At 30.5% G+C, this 27,354-nt stretch overlaps 1 protein-coding gene across 3 annotated transcripts; it reads right to left on the bottom strand.

Annotated features, from left to right (window-relative positions):
• Positions 1-662: 662 nt before the first annotated feature.
• Positions 663-27,354, bottom strand: LOC143080520 (purine nucleoside phosphorylase-like). Of its 3 annotated transcripts, XM_076256392.1 has the most exons (7): positions 27,200-27,354; positions 12,793-13,208; positions 10,230-10,402; positions 8,911-9,014; positions 6,603-6,778; positions 5,873-6,063; positions 663-4,996 (listed from the first exon to the last, which is right to left on the bottom strand). In XM_076256392.1, the coding sequence occupies exons 2-7, from the start codon at positions 13,101-13,103 to the stop codon at positions 4,794-4,796; spliced, it is 1,158 nt and encodes a 385-aa protein (XP_076112507.1). In that variant the 5' UTR covers positions 13,104-13,208; positions 27,200-27,354; the 3' UTR covers positions 663-4,793. The 3 variants fall into 3 exon arrangements, with proteins under 3 accessions (XP_076112507.1, XP_076112508.1, XP_076112509.1); XM_076256393.1 differs by lacking the exon at positions 12,793-13,208; XM_076256394.1 differs by lacking the exons at positions 12,793-13,208; positions 27,200-27,354 and adding an exon at positions 12,155-12,474.

The raw sequence follows: 27,354 nt of genomic DNA, 5'->3' as shown, positions 1-27,354 counted from the left end.
AAAATGTATCAGTATGCAAATTTTTCATGAAATTGCAACAATTAATCCAGAGTCATAGTTTTCCATTCTTCTAAAAAAAGAATAATTTCTGATTTACAGTATCCAGGTACCTAGGACAAATAGTGCTTACTTATAGTCAGGTTTTTGAATAAGTCAAGTACCGGTATCTCATTGTGGATTGTCCACTGTACAGATGAAACATTAACAATGATTGAAGATTTTATAGCTGGTCCCTACAAGTAAACAAGTATTTTAACATTCAAATACAAGACCAACCATATGTATGGCATTTTTTTTTCTCAATAAATCTTCTGATTAGGGAGCATCTTCTGGCAGTGCATGTAAACTTTCTACATTTTAAATATGTATGCAGACAAATGTCTATTTTGCATTCACTAATCATTTTTAAAATCTGCTTCTACTCATTGTTCAGACTTTTGCTGAACCCATTATATTTTAATATGTATAATGTCTTGTTTGTTTTGTTGTGAAGTGTCCTAATAAATCTTAACTATTACATGGCCACTATTTCAATTATCCAAAGGACACATTTTCTAAATATAACTCTCATTAGTAAATACCTTGACCAACTTAAGGTAACATCTGTTGTAGTGGACAGGTGTTTGCTTCTAATTTATCATTCTAAGAAAATAGTCATCAAGTATGATGCATGTCCTTTATTTATAAAATCTCAACAACAAATCTTTTATTTGCTTACACACTATGCTTCAATACCAATAATTTACCACAACTAACCCTCTGTATGCTGATATGCATTTAAATATCTTCTATAATACATACAAAATGTCTCTATTGAGATATTATCATATGATGTATTTTGAAACACCTACAATATTGAAATTTCAACCTGCTTTCAATTAATTCTGATATATTTCTACATATTAAAGTAATTGAACAAAATGATAGATGTTGTATTTTACTAAACTTAATAGTATTATAAATATCAAGCTTTAACTTTCCTTAATCACATATCTATGTTTGAATATTTGGTACATTAGAAAGCAGAGGTTTGCACCAGATTGCATTCAGTGTGACAACACCTGACCTACCTTTATGTCAAATGTTTAAGTAATTTTTAAAAAGATTCACTTAAGAGATCATACTTATACATACTCAACATGTAGACATTTCTGTTCCTAGCTTTATATTCAAATCATAACAATAGTATGTAAACAATAGCAAATAGCATATAATCATTATACTCAAGATATAAATACACAGCAATCTAAATTAAGCACACATTATTCTAAATACATTTTAGAAGTTCAGAAAGAATAATTATTACAATTCTTTGTCAGCAAATGGGAAAGCCTACTTACAAGTGAATTTGGATATGAAAACTTATGCTTATAAATAAATAATGATAAGGGAATGCAGGAATGAGCATTTTCACTGTAAATTGACCATAATGACCCAATTTCTTTATTCTTCTGAGTTCAAATATAAAGTTAAATTAACATGTTAACGGTAAATGGTAGTAAAACAAGATTAAGTATCAATATGTCACAATGCCTACCTCTATATTTCTACCTTCTTTGGACATTATTTGGTATTTGAGATCTAGTATTACTGAAAATATCCGATTTACTCATTCTGTATGCTACACTTAGTATTAGAGGATAAAAAATAAACAAAAGGTGTGTGTCTAAATAAAGGCATGCACACATAAAATAATATTTATAAACAAAAATAAATCTGGCTTCACTAACTGAGATATGACCAACCAAATGATTGGGGAAAATAACAATATTAAAACATATAAAATAATATTTAATGTCAACAAGTTATGCACTAAAGAGTAAACAATAACAATACACTATTACACATGTATTGAGAGTCAAACCGCAAAATGTTTTTAATTTATTCCTCAAATCCTCAAATGATCTGTGTTTGGCGGCAGTCAGCATTGTATATAAGTTTCAGATTGTAGAAAAGTAAAGTTTGGAATGAAAAAACAGCACATTCAGCTATTTTTCTATTTATAAAAGGACATAACTCAAGAACAGTGAAAGCAACCACACCCAAGTTCAAATTTGATCTATGCATTTTTGTGGTAATAATCATTGTGTAAGAATTCAATAACATTTGGTCAACAAACTGAAGTTAGAGACATATTGTCACAGGTAAACCTTTCTGCCCCTTCCATCACAGCCGAGGCATAAAATATATTTTATTTATAATGTCATATATATTTCTTCATGAGATCTTCATCACCGGGAAAAAATATAAACATCAAGATTCAAAAATATAAATTGCATTTTTGTTATTAGCATAGCTCAAGTCAACAACATTCAATACAAACAATCATATGTTAACCTGTGTATTTAAGGCAGTTGAAAAATATACCTGTATTTTCACATTTGCAGAATATTATTTAAAAAACAATCATGAGACTTGTATGTCGTACAATGGTCCTGAAATCTTTTCATATGATTTTGGTCTTTTATTAAGTGTCATCAAGGTCCTGTATAACAGGAAGACACTACAATTTTGTCAAAGAAACTCAAAATAAGTAACAGTAACCATTTTGTACTATCATTGATTTGTAATCTTAACTTGGTGTCAATAATAAATTATCATGATGAGAGGGAATTTCTAGCCAGTGATTAAATATAATAACAAAAAATAATATAAAAAATAATCTCTAAAAACAAACTTAATTTCCTGTACTATTTGAGATTCACAACACTACACACTATGTTCAGAAACTTTCTATAGCTATGATGGTAAAACATAAAAATTTAGATACCAGTTTCCGTGCAGTTTCCTGCAAGAAAAAAATAGGGTACCAGGTAGGAACTGCAATATAAAGGTCAATTACACGTGTTAGAAAAGCATTGGAAATTCTGGATAGGTAGGGATGCAAGAAACATAGTTGTATCTTTTTTTGGCCTCTACCAATATATGAGATTCATCAAAAATTTAATTTTCAAATAAATAAATTCTATCTCTAATTTTTAAATAAGTAGCTACTAGTTGTTAATCTTTTGCCATGCATGATCTTTGGTGAAAAGAAGTATTGATGTATCTTAATTTAATTGTTACATATTAAAAGGATATTTCAAAGGAAAAGCTGATGATAAAATCTTCAATAATTAAGCTAATCTTCTAAAAAAATATTAAAAAACAGAACAGTTTCTTTTTCTGTATCCTAAACCAGGATACTGAAAGTAATATGTCATTGAAAACAATCTGGACCTAAAATTTCAGTAGAGCCATTTTAAGTATAAAAGTGAAAGAAGAATTTATGAAAGGTTTATGTTTCAAAACTCATTTCATAGGAACATAGCTGCCTTTCTCAACAAAAAACAATGAAATAAAGTCTTATATAGATAAAAAATATTCAATTTAAATTTTTTGAGACATTTTTCACTATATGTTTATAAAATATGAAAATAAAATATATATTTCGTACTTGAAACAAAACAGGTTGATTGTTTTAAATTGATTTTTGTTTGTTTTGGTTAACTGCAAAATACAAGGATTTTTACATATTCAGTGGATGAATAAAAAACTTTTTACAAATTAAATAAAGCACACACATCCTACTCAAACTGCTTGAAATATATCATACCATATTTACATACAGAGCACTAAGTAATTGATCATTTAAGCATTCAATATCAATTCATAATTATAATATCCATACCTAAAACAATGTTTGTAAAACATTTCTAATGTTGGGTAATTTCTTTAATATATTCCATATATGTGAATATTGAACTATAACTCCCATGCTGTTTCAGTAATGTGCACAGAAAAATTAAACTATAAGTAGTTCTTTCATCAATTGTTCTCAAATGCTGTTTTTTTAACGGTTTTGACAGTATGGATAATATTTATGATCATTAAACTTATAAACAGGATTAATTTACCTTTTTTTAATTCATTCATTCATATAACAATAAATTACAGTCTTAAAATACTATACAAAACAAGTATCACACAAAATATTTATAAAATATAGAGGCTTACTTCTACACCAACATAATTCAAATGAAAAGTTGTCATCCGAAAACCCTCTAAAATTTACAACATAAGAACCACAGTCTCAACATATAGAGAGATTCAATACAAAAGTCGTTAGAATTATAAAATTATTATGCCATATACAAATAAACTCACAGCCATTTGATATACAACTACAGTCAGCTTATTTCAGTATATCAGCTCAAATTTTGTTTTTAACATAGACATTTTAACAGAAATTCATTAAACAATTTTATTATTATTTTTTATAAATTTGTATAAAATTTCGATAGATTTTTAGAGTAATTGTCTGTTTATTTTACTTTAAATCAGAAAGGTACCATAAATTTAAAGGGAAGTAATCTTGCATTTTTTTTTTTACACAGGCAATTGTCTCCCTTGAACATCTTTTTATTAACATCAAAACAGAAAATAAAGCACAAGAAATTGATGCATGATCTAAAATACAAGAAAAATCTCCCCTTATGAATGAAAATGACTTTATGCAGTTCCATAAATCCACCCATTACATGGCCAAACCTACTGATAATATTTCTGAAAAAAATCTACTATTATCTAGCTTATAAAAAAAAAAACATCTGAGATTCTATTGTAACCATGAAAACTGATAACTGAGTGAAATAATCTCATTACAACTACAGGATTCTATTTTTTTTTGAGGGGAAGACATTTTTCAAGGATTTATTCTCTCACTTTCTTAGTCCATTTTTGTATAACAATAAATTTTAACAAGAAAAACAATCAACAAAGAGATAAACAACATATGAATTGTGATTTGGCTGTTACACTTCAACCTCAGCCACCATTTTGGAAATGAGAGTCTGTACATCTTTACTTCTGAGTTTTGCAGTCTCTAGAACTTCTTCATGATTTGCACAGGTTTTACAGTCATACTCCATAATACAGCTATTTGTAATCAGAGATAATCCAAACACTTTCATGCCACAATAGACAGCCACGATGGCTTCAGGTACTGTACTCATACCTATAGAAAATAAACAAATTATTAACCTCGACTCAAATCTTCATGTCTGACTTATAAAAACATAGAACATTGGTAACTTTATCAGTCCTGTGCATTCAGTGTATTGTGAGGTGTATTTCAATAGAGTCTTGATTATAAATTCAAATTCTTAAACATGAAATCTTATTGTCTCCATTGTTCAGATGAAAACTTTGTTAATTTTCTTGGCTGTTGATTAATTATCATGTGATGGCAATATGTCATGCATGTTTTGAAGATTTAAAAAGAATGAACATATACATTTTTAAGATTAATCAAGTGTTGGACTAGACTTGCTAAAAGAAGAGAGAAGAAATAACTTCAACTGCTACTGAAAAATCGACCACTTAAAGCTGCTTTATATCCATGAATTGAAGAAATTCAATACAAAAAGTCTAAATTATAAAAAGTCTGATAAAAATAGATATTCCTATACATGTATCAGGTAAAGATTTCATTTTAGCCTAAGGATTTTTACAATTCTTTTTTTTCTAATCTTATAAATTCAGAAATTATTGCGAAGTTTTTATTAATGTGAATAATGCCACTGGGTGAGTATCGCAATAATAAGAAATCCCATCCTGATATCTGATATATATATATATATATATATATATATGCATTCAAATTCTCCTGAAATTTTTATAATTAATCTAGCATTATTGTCCATATAAAAAATTTCAATATCAAATGCATGCAATATTTTCTGAATATATACAGTATTTGATAATTAAATGAGGCGAGTTTTCAAAAAAGTGCCAATGATTTAAAAAGTAACTAGACTATAAAACTTTAATCACCGATTCACAAAAAGTACAGGTAAAACTGCATACATTGAAAAGTATATGTTATTCTTACCTGTTGCATCAACCCCACATTGGAGTAGAAATTTACATTCTGTGACTGTCTCGTAAGATGGTCCCGTTAACATAGAGTAAACTCCTTCCCTGCAGAAATCTGTATAACCTAGTTCTTTGACACATTTCTTTGCCAGATTACGTAGATTGAAATCATAAGCATTAGATAATGCTGGAAATCTTGGTCCAAATCTACAAAAGAAGACAAAGTTCATGTTTGTTTTACAAGTATTTTGACAACAATGTTTAGAACAAATTCTTTTTATATAAGTGGCCAATAAGAGGTTTTCAGGTTTTCCATTCATAACTACTTACGTCCTTTAATTCTGAATCCTCAGCTTATTATTGCTGAACACTATTTGTATCAGGAATAAAAATGAAAAACATCTTCATTCTACTTCTACCCTAATTATAAAAGAAATCAATAAATGTTTCATATTATTTTTTATCAGACGCAAATAAGATGAAAGTACAAGTGTACTTCTAGAAAGAATTGTTATATAATGAAGCTTTCATTAAATGCCATATTTCAGTTTGAATTATGCTAAAATAGAGTTTAGTTTATAAGTTCTCCACTATCTGTATCTACCAATATATAAATGAGATGATAGAATGATATAGATTTTCATGTCACTTATAGCACTGCCAGCTATTTTGTGGTGCCAGTTTGAACTCAAGAGAGTGATGGAGGTGGGGTTGGGGGTCCTTTAAATATATAAGGAGATATTTACCGGTCATCATTTGGTCCTATTAGTGGATTTAAACCTGAGAATCCTGGTATATTAAAATGGTCCTTCATAATCATGATGTCCCCTACGTTATAGTCTCTGTTAATACCACCTGCAGCATTTGTTATAAAAAGCGTTGTAACGCCCATCAGTTTCAATATCTTTATTGGTAATGTTACCTGAAATGAAAAAGTATTTAATTTACATACTTGCAGATAAAAAAATAAGATTAATACTGTGCTAATGCATGCTCTTTAATAATATGTTGTGGCAGATGACACTACATTTTTAAAATTTTTATTTTTTTACTTTTTAAGGGCAGTAAGTGTTACGTATGAGCTGCGTCTGATAGAAAACAACCTTATGCATATGATTTAAACTTCATTGGTTACCCTATTTTAGGTTGTTAAATCATAAATCACAATGTTAAGACAGACATGTAGTTGCTTTAAAGCTTATAAAGAAATCTTCTTATTTATAAAAAAAATTATTTAAAATATTAACTTGTTGATTTTTTTTTTTACAATTTCTTCAAAATCGTCATGATCATCTGAAACTCATTAAGTGTCAATGTATTATCAACATCTAATTTTAATCATAATTGTTATACTAGTGATGTATATTGGTTATTATTTTAACAATCTTACTAGGGTCTGCATCATCATCTGAAGATTTGTTTTAGAATTTCTACTAGTTATTTTATTCGGAAATATTAACCAGGAGTTAAGTCTATTGCTAAACTTTATCAAAGAATTTCTTCTCATTTCAAAATTTTTAACTAACTCAAATTTATCTACCGGTGACTGTGAAATCAGTGATGAATTTATACAAGTGAAAACTTTTAAACATAAATATCAACGTTCATTTAATAAAAAATTGACGAACTGTGCACCACTTATTGCGGACCTGTTTTTGTATTGCTATGAGTTACAATTTATGACAAAAATAAGCAAAGACCCATAGAAACAACATCTTATAAACAAATTTAATAATACTTTAGATATTTGGATGATATTTTGGCTCTCAATAATGACGACTTCAGTATGTATATTAAAGAAATTTATCCTGTTGAACTTACTTTAAATAAAGCTAATACTAACAATGACCACTGCCCTTTCCTTGATCTTGATATCTATATCACTAACGGAAAGCTGAATACTAAAATTTATGATAAAAGAGATGATTTTTCATTTCCTATCGTTAATTATCCATTTGTAGATGGTGACGTTCCCTTGTCACCATCTCAACTTGTACGATTCGTTGTGTATGTAACAATGTTTTAGATTTTAACGAGAGAAATTTATGTCTTACTGAAAAATTATTACACCAGGGTTTTCGATATCACAAACTAGTCAAAACATTTACTAAATTTTATCATCGGTATAAGGACATCATTCGTAAATATAGCTCAACATGCATGCTTCTTATACGTTCAGGTATTTCACATCCAATTTTTTATGGAAATATTCTTTATAAAGCACAAAGGTGTCAGTATTCACCTCAAAAACTAACAAAACCTTTGAATAGACTTATTAAGAAGGGCTATAGTTACGATACTGTTGTCAGGTCATTAAAGATTGCATATTTTGGCGTAAATTTTGATTCACTTATAGGGTCTTTGCATCGGAACTAAACACATTTATTCAAAAAACAGTTGTTGGCATGACACGGGTTATGTTCTTCTCATATATTTTATGATGGTATGATACTAAACCCCTTACAGGTCTGGATTGTGCCTGATGTTCATATGATGAAATCATAATCTTTCAGTCAGTTTAATTGAAGTCTGGAGCTGGCATGTCAGTTAACTGCTAGTAGTCTGTTGTTATTTATGTATTATTGTCATTTTGTTTATTTTCTTTGGTTACATCTTCTGACATCAGACTCGGACCTCTCTTGAACTGAATTTTAATGTGCGTATTGTTATGCATTTACTTTTCTACATTCGCTAGAGGTATAGGGAGAGGGTTTAGATCTCAAAAACATGTTTAACCCAGCCGCATTTTTGTGCCTGTCCCAAGTCAGGAGCCTCTGGCCTTTGTTAGTCTTGTATTATTTTAATTTTAGTTTCTTGTGTACAATTTGGAAATTAGTATGGCATTCAGTATCACTGAACTAGTATATATTTGTTTAGGGGCCAGTTGAAGGACGCCTCCGGGTGCGGGAATTTCTCGCTACATTGAAGACCTGTTGGTGACCTTCTGCTGTTGTTTTTTTCTATGGTTGGGTTGTTGTCTCTTTGGCACATTCCCCATTTCCATTCTCAATTTTATTAGTCAGCCTCTGACAAGCATGACAAGTATCATTCTACCTTGTGCAATGGATATCCCTCATACACATGTACTCGTCCCTGCATTATTATCACCGGTTTATTACGTAATTTACCAAACACAAATTGGCCTTGGTGTCCAGGTACTGAAAATAAAAACAAATATTCTTCACAATTTAAAATGTTTTATGGAAATTTGTAGCATTAAATTGAATGGTTGAGTGATTGATGTTTGCTAAGGGCAGCATGAGAGCAAAATGGAAAGCAGATCTGTAGTGATTCAGTGATTGCTTTAGATAGCATGAGAGCAAATGTCAATATACCCACATGTTTTATAACAACACTTGAAGTCCTGCACTACCTCGGTCAAAGCATTTTGATTGAATTTTTCAAAAAAAAAAATTTTTTTGTATTTATGTTTGTAGTAACACAGTGACTCATTTATGAGGTTATTTATATAATTAGAAAGATAAAAGACATGAAAGTGAAACTAAATAAGTTCAGCGACAGAATGTCTTAAAAGTTTCAGTGGCGTATCCAGAAATTTAAGTATTTTCCAACACAAGGAAGACCAGGCCACCCTTTCCCACTCTAAATCTGTCTCTGGGTTTATATATATATACTACAAATATTTTAAACTATATTTTTAAAGATTAAATTGTCATGTAGGGGCCTTTAACAGCAGTCTACATAATATTGGTTTTGCTCATTGTTGAAGGCCATAAAATGACATACAGTTGCTTTTATCCATGTCATTTTGACTCGGGATGGATAGACTCATAGATGTCTCACCGGCAATCATACCCCATCTCCTTCATTTCCTTATCTTATATATGGTTCAGCAAAGCGTTAGTACTTTCAGAACTACACAGAAACAAGTACAACTGGAAATGAGTGGTGTATGGGAATATCTTGAAGGCTCTGACTTCTGTAATGACTGTACTTTCCTTTCATACTATACTTAATTGAACGACACAATAGCTTGATAAAGTGTATTGAAAACCTTGATGTATTTATTGATGTTGAGTGAAAAATCAATGACAAGTTTTACTACTAAACACCTGCTAATTGTATTGTTTGATTGCAAGTGTTAATAGAAGTTTCATAATATGTATTTCTAAAATAAAATAGATGTGAAAACAGATAATAATTCATCATGTTTTTTTACGTTGTACATTTATAAAGTCTGTCAAACATTACATTTTGATAGCTCAGGTTAAATATTAATTACATATGACTGAGTTCATTTACATGTAACGATATGTAACAACTAAAAATCCTGTATTGTAATAAATTACCATCTCTCCTGTTTCCGCTACATGAATGTTCTAATCTAGTTACCTGATCATTCTTGTACATACCTGTACTAACAGGAAATCCTTCTATATCAAAATAACTAATTGTTTCTTTTTCTTCCACTAAATCTGCTAACCCACCAAGTCCTGAACCACAGATAATTCCAAGTTGCGGTCGACATTTTACTCGCTTCAGGATGTCTTTTGCTATTTTATCAATTTCTTCATAAGTGTCATACCTGTAATATAATTAAAAATACTACATAGATAAATAAGAACATGTGGTATGAGTGCCAATAAGACAACTCTCCAAATTTCTAATAGAACTATAGGAATTTCAGATACTATAAATTCCTTTATTTTCATGTGATTCAGTTTCCATGGATTGAGAAAACAAATTTGTGGATATTTTATTTCTTGGCTTTGTCAATCTCTGCATATAAAGCTAATAAATGTAATTCTTGAGCATTTTAATTTGTAGATCACCTTTAACAACAAATCCCCTAAAATTGGTATCCAACTATTAATAATGAATCTGTAGTATATATATATATGTATGAAGGTACAAAATCCTCACTCCATTAAACTTTCATGTTTTTTTCTGTGGAATTGTTGCAAAAAAACAAAAAAAAAACATAATGGTTCAATGGACCAACTTGGATGACATTTTCAAATGAACAATGATTAAATAATCTTTTAAAAACTCTTTAAATATATAATGTATTGCACAAAATTTTATTGTAGTTTTAGTTACAAAAATGTATCGATGAACAAAAAAATAAAATTACATCAACATCTTGTAGGAAAATATTTTTGTACAGTGGAACCTGTTTAAACCGAACCTCTTCGGGACTGAAGATTTTGTTGGTTTTGGCCGATGTTCGGTTTTATCAGGTTCACAGTGCATACAATTTGATATGACTGTGCTTAGGAACATGTTTGGTTTATACAGGTTTTCGGTTTATGCAGGATCTGGTTTAGCCAGGTTTCACTGTATTATGGGGCAAGGTTGTTAAACATTTTGAGGGCCTTATATATTATGATACAAATAAAAAGATGCAGAATGATTGCCAATGAGATAACTCTCTGCCAGATATCAAATGACATAGAAGTAAACAAATATAGTCTTGTTCACCCTAAAGCCTTCAACAATGAAAATAAATACATGTACTGAGTCTACTTTTAAAATGAAAGACAAAATTTAAATCAATTATTACTAATATGTGTTGCATGTTAAGAATAATTAAACGCAAGAAAAAGTTTAAATGCATTATTATAAATATATGTGTTTGACTTAATTATATAGTTTTAATGAAAGCCTTGAGGAAAATTGCCAAGAAATTTATAACACTTTCTGATTTGACAATATGGAGTGTACAAAATAATAATTTAAATTTAGGATTTTTTATATCTATAAAATAATACCACTGACTTATTCTTATTTACATTTTGCACTTATTAGTCAAAATATAGATAAAAGAAAAAAAAATCATAAAAATTCATAAAAATTTGTAACGTCATACTTAATACTTATTACTGTAAGTTTATATTTTATAACAGTTTTTTTTTTTGAAAATTTAAACTTGGTTTCATTGTTTATTTTTAAATATATAAAAATAATTAGTAGGTACCACCTTTATGATTGCCAACTTACCAGTCAGACCAAGTAACATTCATGTATAGTAGAAGTTAACAACTATAAGGTCACCATATTAACCATGGTATTTGCCTTTAAAACATTAAGAGATAGACATCAAATAATTAACCTACATGTTTATGTAATATGTATGCTTCTCTGCACACCAAAAAACAAAAAAAATATTGTAAATTTATTTTTTTTATTTTTATTAAGCATTAATTGTCTTACACTGTATATTTTTACCATGTAAATATCATACAGTATGACAGTTAGTGACCTAAAACTTATTAAGAAGATACTAACATACAAAAAGAAAAATGTATGTACAATGCAAACACATATGGCAACTTACTTGTTTAACAAATTCATTTTAAAAATCAAGTCCAGTTATTTTTTTCGACCTTTACATTAACTGTCGTCCAGAATAACAATGGATTTATTTTTGATCTTAGTGTTCTACCAGAAGTCATGTATGAATGTGTCAGTTTTTAAATATCCTGTATATAAATATGTGATCAAATCTTTAATCCTAGTTATTCTTATACAATGTCCTCAGTATACCTACGTATATAATGATATAATTTAGTAATCACCTTTAATTTATTCCTGGTATTATTTATAGCCAGAATTAACTATACCTTTTTTGGTAAGAAAAACTTTACTTTTTTATCTAAATTGCTTTCAAAACTTGTCAAGATTTTTAATTTGTTTATATTCAATTCAATTCAATTTTTTCCAATTCAATGTTTTATTAAAGTCTCATCTCTCAACAAGTACAATCAATCTTTATACATTGTAAAATAACACTAGATAAAATGAGAGCCATTCTATACAGAATTATAAGAGACTATTAAAATGCATAGATATAATACACAATATGAAATAAAATACTATTTACAATATATAAAATTTCTACGTCTTTTTAAAATCAAATGACAGGTTTTGGCACACACACGTATCATATTTACATCTGAGAATAAAAACACTAACTTTTGATTATCATCTAAAGTATTTAAATTGTCATTAAAAGTTTCAGCAACATAATATAAATGGTTTCTAAAATCGTCATAAAGAGGACATCTTAATAAAACATGCGCTTCATCTTCAATAAAAACGTCACATATATGGCACACTCTATTTTCTAAAACAATATTTTCATATCTCCCTGTTTCAATTCTTAAGGGAGCAACACCACATCTAAATTTGGCGAAAGCACTTCTGTGATTGAAGGGTAAAGCTATTTTGCAGTATTCCTCCGGTTCAAAATTTTCCTTAAACAGTCTGTTTAACACAGTGCCCATGGTATAAGGTATAAATTGATATCAATTGAAGTAGACACAGACATTTAAATCTGTGGAGACCCTTCCTGGATTCATTATTGTTTGGTTGCTGTCATTGAAGTTTACCTACAAAGCATGAAAAAGAAAACCATGGTCACATGACAAAATCATATAGTAACAAGATAAATAACTTATCCAAACAAATACTTTAATAATTTAATGTACCATTAAAGAACCTTAGTGAGCACGCTCACATACCCCATGTCCCCACATTGTCATTGGAGAAATTAAATAAGTATAAGAAAAAAAATTGTATAAGAAAAAATATTGAATAATAATTTCCTGTCAATATACATAGTATGTCCTTATTATCTACAAAATTTCATGAAATTCTGTTGTGTGTTTTCAGAGGAGTTGAGATGACAAACTGTTGCAGAAGTACATTGAAGCAAATAAGTTCAAAGGGGCATAACTCCTAGAAAAAAAATTGAACCGTAATTTCCTGTCGATATGCACATCTACATAGTATGTCCTTATTATCTGAAAAGGTTTCGTGAAATTCTGTTGTGTGGTTTGAGAGGAGTTGCGATGACAAACTGTTGCAGTAGTACATTAAAGTAAATAAGTTCAAAGGGGCGTAACTCCTAGAAAAAAAATTGAATCACAATTTTCCGTCGATATGCACAACTACATAGTATGTCCTTATTATCTGAAAAGGTTTCGTGAAATTCTGTTGTGTGGTTTGAGAGGAGTTGCGATGACAAACTGTTGCAGTAGTACATTAAAGTAAATAAGTTCAAAGGGGCGTAACTCCTAGAAAAAAAATTGAATCACAATTTCCCGTCGATATGCACAACTAAATAGTATGTCCTTATTATCTGAAAAGGTTTCGTGAAATTCTGTTGTGTGGTTTGAGAGGAGTTGTGATGACAAACTGTTGCAGTAGTACATTAAAGTAAATTTATAAGTTCAAAGGGGCGTAACTCCTAGAAAAAAATTGAATCGCAATTTCCAGTCGATATGCACAACTACATAGTATGTCCTTATTATCTGAAAAGGTTTCGTGAAATTCTGTTGTGTGGTTTGAGAGGAGTTGCGATGACAAACTGTTGCAGTAGTACATTAAAGTAAATAAGTTCAAAGGGGCGTAACTCCTAGAAAAAAAATTGAATCGCAATTTCCAGTCGATATGCACAACTACATAGTATGTCCTTATTATCTGAAAAGGTTTCGTGAAATTCTGTTGTGTGGTTTGAGAGGAGTTGCGATGACAAGAAACTGACTGACGGACGGATGGACGGACGGACGGGTCAAAAACATTATACCCTCCGCAACTTCGTTGCATGGGGTATAATAAAGAAAAACTGACCAAAGCAGTAAAAAATCAAAGAGCTGAAGAGCTCTGAGGGAAAAGACGGCCATTGTTTCAATTTTTAGGGGGTATCTTTTGATAGTCTACATACAAAGTAATCGCAAAAGAACAGCTAGAACATATAGAAAGGCTGACAATAATGAAACTAATTGTTGTTTATTGTTATTTCATTTCCTTAGTCAAGAATTCATCATAGAGACAATTTGGACCAATGAGATCTGCACCTTCTAAATCAAAACATTTGATTAAAGTTGGGAGTTTATTATCTAAAATTCAATTGAATTTAACAACTTCTACAATATATTTTAGAATTTTAATTATATACAACTGAACGGCAGGCTAAGACCATTTTCATTTTTTTATGACAGTATTCTCAAGAATGTGAGGACTGAAAAATCTATTCAGTTTTAATTTTCCATTGATAAAGTTCCCAGTTACAACTCTCATCACAGGAATACATGCATGCATTTATAAAATCAAATATGATTGATATAAGCTGTGTGAAGTTTGTTTCCAGATCCCACATTTTGATATATCTGTAAAATTCATGAATAAATAGCTTTAAACTACAAAAAGCAATATTTAAAAAAAAAAAAAAAAATGACCACTACAACAATTATGTTGGTACGCAAAATTATTTTTTAATTGATGACTACTTATCATATATATACTTAATGTGACATTTTTAGTGTTCAGATACATTAGCTTTCATTTTAGTGGGTAATTACTCATCAATTCAAGTACTCCTTAATTGTAGAAATATTCTGAAAACATAACTTTACAGAAAGAATAAAAACTGCAGTTGCTCTCCCCAATTTCAATAGGTATAAACTACAACAAGCAACATTTTTTTTTTTTTTTCATATTTGTTTTAACCATTTCAATAATTAAGTTGGTACACAAAAATTTTTTTATGTAGAAGACTACTTATCATATACTAAATGTCACATTTTAAGTGTTCAGAAACATTTACTTTGATTTTAGTGTATAATTACTCATCAATTGAGGTGCTCCTGAATTGGAGGAAGATTCTAAAAACAGAACTTTACAGAAACAATGAAAACTGCAGTTTCTCTCCCCAATCTCATGTATCCTCATTGACATTGTTTACCGCGAAAGTTGACCTACAAATTATCTGATTATAGCCTCAGATTATCATTGCATGTTGGTGTGTGAATCATCTACACTACAGCAAACATCATTAGGTTTACATTTAACAAATACGGATTTTGAATTAGTATACAAATACTGTGAATGATATCCCTGTGTAGTGTGGCATTCCAACAATGACGTCACTAGGTTAGATATATTTAGAATATTTCGTAATACTGATTTTTCCGGACTGTAAAAGAAACGTATATAGTGTAAGGGAAAGCTTACTATACGATAATTTCACGAGAAACAAAAGGGAAATGTGTAAAAAAATGTATTTAAAGTCAATCTGTTCTCCTTGTCATCAATTTCAGTATGACATTTTGAGAGGTTTCCAAACTATCAAAACAAAATGATTGACGTGAGGGAATGATACTCTGGCCAACCCCATTAGGGAATTGACGGCTTGAAGCCGTCTTTCCCCAAAAACAGGTCAAGCAATTTGACACAGAATTGTCAAAACAAATAAATATCCAAATCGTTGTTCAATCACCATGCATATAATGAAAATTAATGTAGAAGATTTGATTTTAGAAAACTTTGATTGACCCTTTGATGCATTAAAATGAGATAATGATAGACAATCCATAGCCTAATAATGAATCCAAATATCAAACACATCAAGACATGAAGTTTGAAATAATTATAAACAAGAATGTGTCCCTAGTACATCCGCACTATCATTTTCTATGTTCAATGGACCTTGAAAATGGGGGAAAATCTCTAATTTGGCATTAAAATTAGAAAGATCATATCATAAGGAACATGTGTACTAAGTTTCAAGTTGATTGGACTTCAACTTCATCAAAAACTACCTCGAACGGACAAACAGACCAGAAAACATTATGCCCATAAATGGGGCATAAAAAGTCAGTGAATTTGTAGAATATAAACATGAAAGTCATGAAATGATGAACATGCACATTTTGAACTGTGAAATATAAAATGTTAGTAAAGAGTTTATCAGTATCTCTTCATCATTAAAGATCAAATTGTAAATACATGGTATATGTTCATGTATACGTATAACCCCTTATTTGAAGATAGCTCAATTCTGACACAAGCAAAGTTGTGAAAGCTCAATTCTGACACAAGCAAAGTTTTGAAAGCTCAATTCAGACACAAGCAAAGTTGTGGAAAATATAAACAATCTTGAGCAGTTTTAACCCACACAAATAGTGGATTTGTATGCTCCAAAATACAGCTTATTTAAAGTAAAAGAGTTAAGAAAAACTAAGACATCAGGTGTACATCCAATGATCAGGTATGATGACACATAAGGACATTATCAATATATTAGAGGGATACTACTTGGTAGTAGTTATACATCCTTAAAATCCATACTTTAATTGTACAATATGTACAACTAATGTTCCAAGAAAACATATTATGATAAATAAAGATTTAAGTTCATATATCTTGGTAAAACACACTTAAATGTTCTTTTTCAACTTTCATGTAAAAAAACAAAGAGTGACAGATGTACTCTTATCAAATTAAGTGTGCAGGAGATTGCAATCGATTTTTCTCCTGTCATTATGACTTTCCATAAAAGAGAGATAAGAATTAATTTATTCATATAATGTATAACTTTCTTTACCATTTAAACTTTACACTTTAACTAGGTAATGGTATATGATTTTCACTAAATAACATCTGATTATCTATCAAACCTCAAATCAAACATAATTTTAAGTACTTGTTTATTCTGAAATCATAAAATAGTGAATGTGATGAAATGTTTTAAGTACCCATTACATTTCATTCAGTCAACAATTTCTTATTTTCATTTAAAATAGTCAAAATTACTGTTTACCAACTTATTTTTTTGTGAATTATCTCGCGTTTTTCCCTTTCAAGTCCAATTTGCAACTATTTAATTTCTCAATTTTCTAATTAACTTTGTGTAGTTTGTTTAGGAAAAATCTAATTTTTAAATGTATAAATGAATACCTCGAACGGACACACATTTATATATTCACGCAGATTTATATTCGCGTATTTTTTTTACTCCCGAAATTCGAAAAAATAAATCGCTCGTGAAAAGAAGTTGGTGTACAGTATTTAGTGCAAGTTTTTAAGTATCTGTATTGTCAATATATATACATGTATGATCTGAGACTACTGTTAGGTATGATGTACTTTGTTAGATCATGTAAAGAAATTATTAAGAAGGAAACTAGTTCATTTGTACTAATTGATAATTCTTCTTCTTGAGAGTTGACATACAGGATTTTTTTTTATATTTAAGTTGTTATTTATATTGACCCTAAGCTGTCAGTAACTCTGAGTACTCTCTGATCTGTACTTTGTGACTTTTTTGTTAGATAGAAGTATGAACACACTGCCATGTCTGTCTGGTCTGTGTTTTTGTTAGATGTTTTTCTGTTTTGTATATATCAGATGATCGAGTCCTTTTGTCTCATTGGCAACCATACCAGATACCACATCGATCTCTTTATTTCTATATCAAAAACATTGCATATAACTATGTTAAACAGTCAATTAAACTGTGAAATATTTCAGAATATAGTCCCCAAATCTAATGTTCTAATTATGTTTCTTGAAGACATGTAGATTATTTGCATTTTATGCTCTGATCCTTAAAATAAACATTTCTATACTTTATATATATCATAAATCAAAAGTCCAATAAACTTTTGAATGAATATAAAGGAAATTTTGTTTTTCAATTGTGATTAAAAATACCAGTATGTAATCAATATGCCAGTGTGTCACTTGAAACAATTGGTTGATTAACAATCTTGCATACATGTACAAGTTCATCTAAAGATGACACTTCTGGGTTGTTTTCAGATCTAACACACAATCAGAAACAGATCATACAGAACAAATTGAAATTTAATAAGATTGACAAACTAGAGGCTCTAAAGAGCCTGTGTCGCTCACCTTGGTCTATGTGCATATTAAACAAAGGACACAAATGGATTCATGACAAAATTGTATTTTGGTGATGGTGATGTGTTTGAAGTTCTTACTTTACTGAACATTCTTGCTTCTTACAATTATATCTATAATGAACTTTGCCCATTAGTAACAGAGAAAAATATTTGGTAAAAATTTACATAAATTTACCAAATTAATGAAAATTGTTAAAAATTGACTATAAAGGGCAATAACTCCTTAAGGGGTCAATTGACCATTTAGGTCATGTGGACTTATTTGTAGATCTTACTTTGATGAACATTATCGCTGTTTAAAGTTTATCGCTATCTATAGTATAATAGTATTCAAGATAATAACCAAAAACAGCAAAATTTCTTTAAAAATTACCAATTGGAGGGCAGCAACCCAACAACCGGTTGTCCAATTCATTTGAATATTTCAGGGCAGATATATATTGACTTGATTAACAATTTAACTCCTTGTCAGATTTCCTCTAAATGATTTGGTTTCAGAGTTATAAGCAAAAAACTACATTTTACCCCTGTTCTATTTTTAGCCGTGGTGGCCATCTTGGTTGGATGGCCAGGTCATCGGACACATTTTTCAAACAAGGTACCTCAAAGATGATTGTGGCCAAGTTTGAATTAATTTGGCCCAGTAGTTTCAGAGAAGATTTTTGTAAAAGATAACTAAGATTTACGAAAAATGGTTAAAAATTGACTATAAAGGGCAATAACTCCTAAAGGGGTCAACTGACCATTTCGGTCATGTTGACTTATTTGTAAATCTTACTTTGATGAACATTATTGCTGTTTACAGTTTATCTCTATCTATAATAATATTCAAGATAACCAAAAACGGCAAAATTTCCTCAAAATTACCAATTCAGGGGCAGCAATCCAACAACAGGTTGACCGATTCATCTGAAAATTTCAGGGCAGATAGATCTTGACCTGATAAACATTTTTACTCCATGTCAGATTTCCTCTAAATGTTTTGGTTTTTGAGTTATAAGCCAAAAACTGCATTTTACCCCTATGTTCTATTTTTAGCCGTGGCAGCCATCTTGGTTGGTTGACCGGGTCACGCCACACATTTTTTAAATTAGATACCCCAAAGATGATTGTGGCCAACTTTGGTTTAATTTGGCCCATTAGTTTCAGAGGAGAAGAGTTTTGTAAAAGATTACTTAGATTTATGAAAAATGGTTAAAAATTGACTATAAAGGGCAATAACTCCTTAAGGGGTCAACTGACCATTTCGGTCATGTTGACTTATTTGTAAATCTAACTTTGCTGAACATTATTGCTGTTTACAGTTTATCTCTATCTATAATAATATTCAAGATAATAACCAAAAACGGCAAAATTTCCTCAAAATTACCAATTCAGGGGCAGCAACCCAACAACAGGTTGACCGATTCATCTGAAAATTTCAGGGCATATAGATCTTGACCTGATAAACATTTTTACCCCACATCAGATTTCCTCTAAATGCTTTGGTTTTTGAGTTATAAGCCAAAAACTGCATTTTACCCCTATGTTCTATTTTTAGCCGTGGCAGCCATCTTGGTTGGTTGACCGGGTCACGCCACACATTTTTTAAACTAGATACCCCAAAGATGATTGTGGCCAAGTTTGGATTAATTTGGCCCAGTAGTTTCAGAGGAGAAGATTTTTGTAAAAGATTACTTAGATTTATGAAAAATGGTTAAAAATTGACTATAAAGGGCAATAACTCCTAAAGGGGTCAACTGACCATTTCGGTCATGTTGACTTACTTGTAAATCTAACTTTGCCGAACATTATTGCTGTTTACAGTTTATCTCTATCTATAATAATATTCAAGATAATAACCAACTAGAGGCTCTAAAGAGCCTGTGTCGCTCACCTTGGTCTATGTGAATATTAAAGGAAGCAGATGGATTCATGACAAAATTGTGTTTTGGTGATGGTGATGTGTTTGTACATCTTACTTTACTGAACATTCTTGCTGCTTAAAATTATCTCTATCTATAATGAACTTGGCCCATTAGTTTCAGTGGAAAATGTTAGTAAAAATTTACAAATTTTATGAAAATTGTTAAAAATTGACTATAAAGAACAATAACTCCTAAGGGGGTCAATTGACCATTTCAGTCATGTTGACTTATTTGTAAATCTTACTTTGCTGAACATTATTGTTGTTTACAGTTTATCTCTATCAATAATAATATTCAAGATAATGACCAAAAACAGCAAAATTTCCTTAAAACTAACAATTCAGGGTCAGCAACCAAACAACGGGTTATCCGATTCATCTAAAAATTTCAGAGCAGATAAATGTTGACCTGATAAATAATTTTACTCCATGTCAGATTTGCTCTAAATGCTTTGGGTTTTGAGTTGTAAGCCAAAAACTGCATTTTACCCCATGTTCTATTTTTAGCCATGGCGGCCATCTTGGTTTGATGGCCGGGTCACCGGACACATTTTTCAAACTACTAACCCAAAAGATGATTGTGGCCAAGTTTGGATTAATTTGGCCAAGTAGTTTCAGAGGAGAAGATTTTTGTAAAAGATAACTAAGATTTACGAAAAATGGTTAAAAATTGACTATAAAGGGCAATAACTCCTAAAGGGGTCAACTGACCATTTCAGTCATGTTGACTTATTTGTAAATCTTACTTTGCTGAACATTATTGCTGTTTATAGTTTATCTCTATCTATAATAATATTCAAGATAATAACCAAAAAGAGCAAAATTTCCTTAAAATTACTAATTCAGAGCCAGCAACCCAACAACGGGTTATCCGATTCATCTGAAAATTTCAGGGCAGATAGATCTTGAACTGATAAACAATTTTATCCCATGTCAGATTTGCTCTAAATGCTTTGGGTTTTGAGTTATAAGCCAAAAACTGCATTTTACCCCATGTTCTATTTTTAGCCATGGCGGCCATCTTGGTTTGATGGCCGGGTCACCGGACACATTTTTCAAACTACTAACCCAAAAGATGATTGTGGCCAAGTTTGGATTAATTTGGCCAAGTAGTTTCAGAGGAGAAGATTTTTGTAAAAGATTACTAAGATTTACGACAAATGGTTAAAAATTGACTATAAAGGGCAATAACTCCTAAAGGGGTCAACTGACCATTTCAGTCATGTTGACTTATTTGTAAATCTTACTTTGCTGAACATTATTGCTGTTTACTGTTTATCTCTATCTATAATAATATTCAAGATAATAACCAAAAACAGCAAAATTTCCTTAAAATTACTAATTCAGGGGCAGCAACCCAACAACGGGTTATCCGATTCATCTGAAAATTTCAGGGCAGATAGATCTTCACCTGTTTAACAATTCAACCCCATGTCAGATTTGCTCTAAATGCTTTGGTTTTTGAGTTATAAGCCAAAAACTGCATTTTACCCCTATGTTCTATTTTTAGCCATGGCGGCCATCTTGGATGGTTGGCCGTGTCACCGGACACATTTTTTAAACTAGATACCCCAATGATGATTGTGGCCAAGTTTGGTTTAATTTGGCCCAGTAGTTTCAGAGGAGAAGATTTTTGTAAAAGTTAACGACGACGACGGACGACGGACGACGACGGACGCCGGACGCCAAGTGATGAGAAAAGCTCACTTGGCCTTTTAGGCCAGGTGAGCTAAAAACAGCAAAATTTCCTCAAAATGACCAATTCAGGGGCAGCAACCCAACAACGGGTTGACCGATTCATCTGAAAATTTCAGGGCAGATAGATCTTGACCTGATAAACATATTTACCCCATGTCAGATTTCCTCTAAATGCTTTGGTTTTTGAGTTATAAGCCAAAAACTGCATTTTACCCCTATGTTCTATTTTTAGCCGTGGCGGCCATCTTGGTTGGTTGACCGGGTCACGCCACACATTTTTTAAACTAGATACCCCAATGATGATTGTGGCCAAGTTTGGTTCAATTTGGCCCAGTAGTTTCAGAGGAGAAGATTTTTGTAAAAGTTAACGACGACGGACGACGACGGACGCCGGACGCAAAGTGATGGGAAAAGCTCACTTGGCCCTTCGGGCCTATAGTGACAAATCCTTGAATGAGGATAGTCAAAACACAACCACATTGATTAGGATATTTATCCCCTCCATGCCCTCAAGATAGTTTAAAATTTAAAAACTTAAAATTGGAGGTAATACCACTCAATTATAAGACTTATAACTTTTAACTATTCTGAGTGGATAAATATTGTACTAATCCGAGATCGTGGTCAAATCTGTTTCTTGCATGACTAAAGGAAAATTTAGATTACTGCGTGTACTTTCTGAAGGGATATGGCAGGGAATCACACAAGACAACTCTAAACTGTAAGTGGTTTAATTACACTGGTTGAAATATGATGTGATTTTCCTGTGAAATCAAAACAGGCGCACAGTAATAACCCGAGTCAAGGATATTGTCATTTACGTTCGTCACTCTCATTATTAATGATATAAAAATAAATCTTTTCTTAATTATTAATGTATGACTATCCTGTTATTATGGTTACATGTATAATAAATATGTTTGTGTAATTTTATTATCGGTTTGTTTAAATGTTATATCAATCATATACATCAGAAGAAGGGGGAAGTGAAAATTCACCACCTGAAAAGAACATGTTTTATTGTTTTTAAATTCAGTGTATTTAATTTGTTATCAAAATAATTTCTTACTTTTATCATGTTTACAGGGTTTTCACATCAGGATTTATTTTCCAATAAATATGAATCAAGGGAAAGCTTAATTTTGACTGTGGGTCAATTAATCAGGCCATTCAATGGGAGGAGGTACCTGGTACTTTTACCCTCCTATGCTATTGACAAGTACCGCCTAAATGTAGGAATTTTTATATAAGATATTCATGGAATAAATTGAAAAGTACCACCTAGAAATGTGGAAAGTACCAGTCAACATGAAAGATAATGAAACCCCTGGGTAATCCACAGTTTATTGAACAATCAAGGTAATCAAAGCTGGAACTCATTTTGAGTCTTGTAGCATTATATATTTCTAGATAAGGTACCATAATCTTAGTGTACCTTGGGACTCTTAAATGGTAACTTGAGTCTTAAATGATTTGAGCTGAGGACTGTAAGTGAGAACCCTTTCCTAGGCCAAACAAAAAAGTACATATGTATGAGTGTTTACTGTAACATGCTGAAATAAATAGGGTAGGTAGGTAAGGATTTCTTTTAATATTTGTTTTACATTGAGTCTATGGGAAAAACAATGTGAATTTGACAGTGCTTAGATATCAAAAATGGTCAAACCAAAAAAAGATTAGGGTAGGTGGCGGTAGAATAAACACACATACTTTTTTGTTTGACTTGATCAATTCAATGTGCAAACATGTCAAAACAAATATGTGTGTATTAACATCAGAGATCAAAGATTATTTCTGTGAGGGAAGAGGGTTATATGTACTGCCTTATTCATCATTATTTCTAACACTACAATCATAATAAGTTTCAAAGGGTAATAGCCCATCGTTATTAAAAACATATTCATTCAAATCAAAATGCTCAACCTATTATGACAGTATGACTTGTAGGCAAATATTTAAGAAAATGTTCTCTTAAAAGTTAGCTATATATGCAGTATAGTTTCTGTTCATTGTTGCGGTTAGTATGGTTAGGTATAGCTGTTAACCTCTACGTCACATGTTTTTTATAGGAGAGTTATCTCTTTGTAAATCTTACCACTTCCCCTGTGTTTAAATTTTGTTTTTAAAATGTCACAAAATGTACTTCTATCCTTTTATAAAATGTAAACATGGTAAACACATTATCAAAAAGAAATGAAATCATATATATATCTTCTTTATTCATAAACCTAGCTTCAAGGTGGTTTTTTATTTATGTTTTTAAAAACTTAAAGGTGAACTGTTATTTATTGCCTACAACATCAAAATGACATAACTTGCATCATAATTAAGTATTATACCACATGAATGCAGATCACGTGCAATTGTCACATGTTCTATGTATATCAAGAACTGCTTAATTGCAGATTTTTATCTGACTTTATGAAATTATAACTACATTGACATTGTACCTAGTACTCAATAAATTTATAATATTTTAACTAAAATTAGAAACTTAATGCTTTTGGTTGTTATGTATACACAAACTGCCAACTGTGAGTTAAATTAAACAAAATCTATTTTTAATGTCACAAGATCATTTGAATTCCTTTTCTCTTGCCTAAAAACTATATATTCAACACAAACATGACAAAAAGACCCTGCAATTAGACTACTAAGAATTAATTTAAAGTGGGTCAAAAATTAAATACTACATAATAAAAATGTCCTGAAAATAGAACACGTTTGTTCTAACCTTGACCAAGACACACACTCTCTTTTGAGCCAATCAACAGCTTAGTTACTGTAAACAAAATGACACACCTTCAGACACCATATTTATCATAATTTTTCCCTTCATGTTTATCACTAGAAATTTAACACACGACTAAATATCAATATGTACACAAAATATAAATGAATTCAGACTGAACATTTCTTTTCATGTGTATTTTCAAGATCACAAACATACTTAACAGGTCTGAACAACAACAAAGCATGCATTTTACCTTTTAAACCTGAATGTCATTTCAAGTTATTAAATTAAATACAGGTTATCGATAAATTCAAACCACCCAAATGATTGAAGCTTGAATCTAAAGGGTGGAAAAGAATAAACATAAATAAAAAGAAAACTATTTGGTCAATCGTTGAAATGTAAACATTGTATACAATATCCATTGTGACATGTAAATATTTCATGTAGGCAATGTAAATAGTCAGGCTAAGAGGGCAGATATCAAATGAAATTTAATTATAGAAGGCTGTAATAACGCAATTTTGCACCCTCAGCGTTTTACAAATGTCCAGGAACTTAGTCTGTTAAATTCAGACACCTTCAGTAGATTTAATCTTAACCTTGGAATTTAGGTTTTTTATTGCACATACAAGAAATTAAGATGAATTCTGAATGAAACATTGTCATGAAATACAAGTTCCTTCATATTATTTTAAAATGGAAAAAAAATTCTGGAATATCATTAATATTATTATTACACTGTAAATAAAGTTAACTCATCATAGATATCACCTTGTTTCAGTTCATCATGCTCATACTCCAAAATCAACCAATCAAAATGTTGGATTTCATGTTTGGAGCATGATTTATGTGTTCTCAGCACTGAGCAAAGTTTTATGACCTCAACCCATTAATTAAATTTTGTATTTATGCCAGTTGCACGTTTCTTCTACAAAAGACACATCAGTGACGCTCGAATCCAAAAATATTAAAAAGGTCAAATGAAGAACTAAGTTGAAGAGCATAGTAAAAATGTACTTCCTAACAAAATACAGGGAATGTTCCAACAGGAACAGATATTATGGCATTTTTTTTTAAGTTTCCAGAGGAAATTCTGTATAAATGTGATACAAATCTACATGTACATGTATATATATGTTGAAAACATTACTGACAACAGAAATTACATCTGACACACTGATATTCAGTCAGATATTGAACTTTTGTCCTTTTTTTACACATCTGTTATAAATATATAGTGTTTTTAGTACCTGTATGATGCAGTTATAAGTTGGTACAAAATTGTAAGATTTAAACAAATATAACATAATTTAAAACAGTAAATATTGATCAAAAATTTTCAAACCAAAAGCACAGCTAAGACATGAGTTATAATATTAATACGTAATAAAGAAGAAATTGACAATCATCTCCAAGGAAACCCGTCATTGTAAAATCTAATTAGTAACAATATGATCTAAACACATGATTAAAATGGATAACATATGGCAAAATATATCCAGCTTTAAATTAAAAATAAAAATCGTTCTAAAAATATATATTTTTTAAATTCAGCTAGTCAAGAATAAGTTAAATACAAATAACATTTACATGTATATAACTATTAAATTTAACATCTTGTCCATTATGAAAACCTATACTTGGTAAACACAGGTTTCCCTAATATCATTTAAATGACAGGTTTACAGTTTGTATGCCGTGGCACTTTTAACACATTATCTATTTTAACAATACATACTCTTGGAAATTGCATGTTATATCCTTATTCCTTTCCAAATCTCTGTTCTTTACTTAGGGTCGTTTTGGGTACTTTCATTGCGAGCAATGGGGGAAAATCTTGCCAAATGATGTAAACGATAATTTTTGATGCCTACTGATAAAATGCATATTTCTTAATTACGATAAAAAAATGACAGATTTTGACAAAGCACATTAATTTTTCTCCAAAATAACCGTACTGTAACAAATAATTATCACAACAAGGATATTTTGACAACTCACAATTTGATGCTAACTAGTAAAATATATTAACATTGAAGCCTGACAGTAAAAGGGCATTTTCTAACCTCTTTTCTATGTCCTCATATTTTTGTCATGACATTTTCTTGTAGATAGATAAAAGTAGCCTAATTGGTTTTAACAAGGAATTGTATATTTAAAATACAATTCCTTGGTATAATATATCTACAGTTCTCGAGTAGAAAATGAAATGTTTTTAAAATTAAAAATGGTCTACCAAGGTGAAGCTAAATCATGTTGTCTGCTCTTGTCTTATATTTTTTTGTGGCTTGAGCTACACGTGCCGGCAGATTATTTAAGTCAAAATCTTACCCAGCTAAATACAGATGACCATTCTTTGGTTTGCTGTCACCATTCATCCCAGAATAATCTCCATTCATTTTAGTTTTGCCGTCAATACTTCTCTTCATCCTTGTCGTTTATATCTTGTTTACCACTAATCCAATATTTGGTAAATAAATAGTGTA

Source organism: Mytilus galloprovincialis, chromosome 6 (assembly GCF_965363235.1).
Source record: "Mytilus galloprovincialis chromosome 6, xbMytGall1.hap1.1, whole genome shotgun sequence".
Lineage (NCBI taxonomy): Eukaryota > Metazoa > Mollusca > Bivalvia > Mytilida > Mytilidae > Mytilus > Mytilus galloprovincialis.
This window is presented reverse-complemented; position numbering and strand designations above follow the sequence as displayed.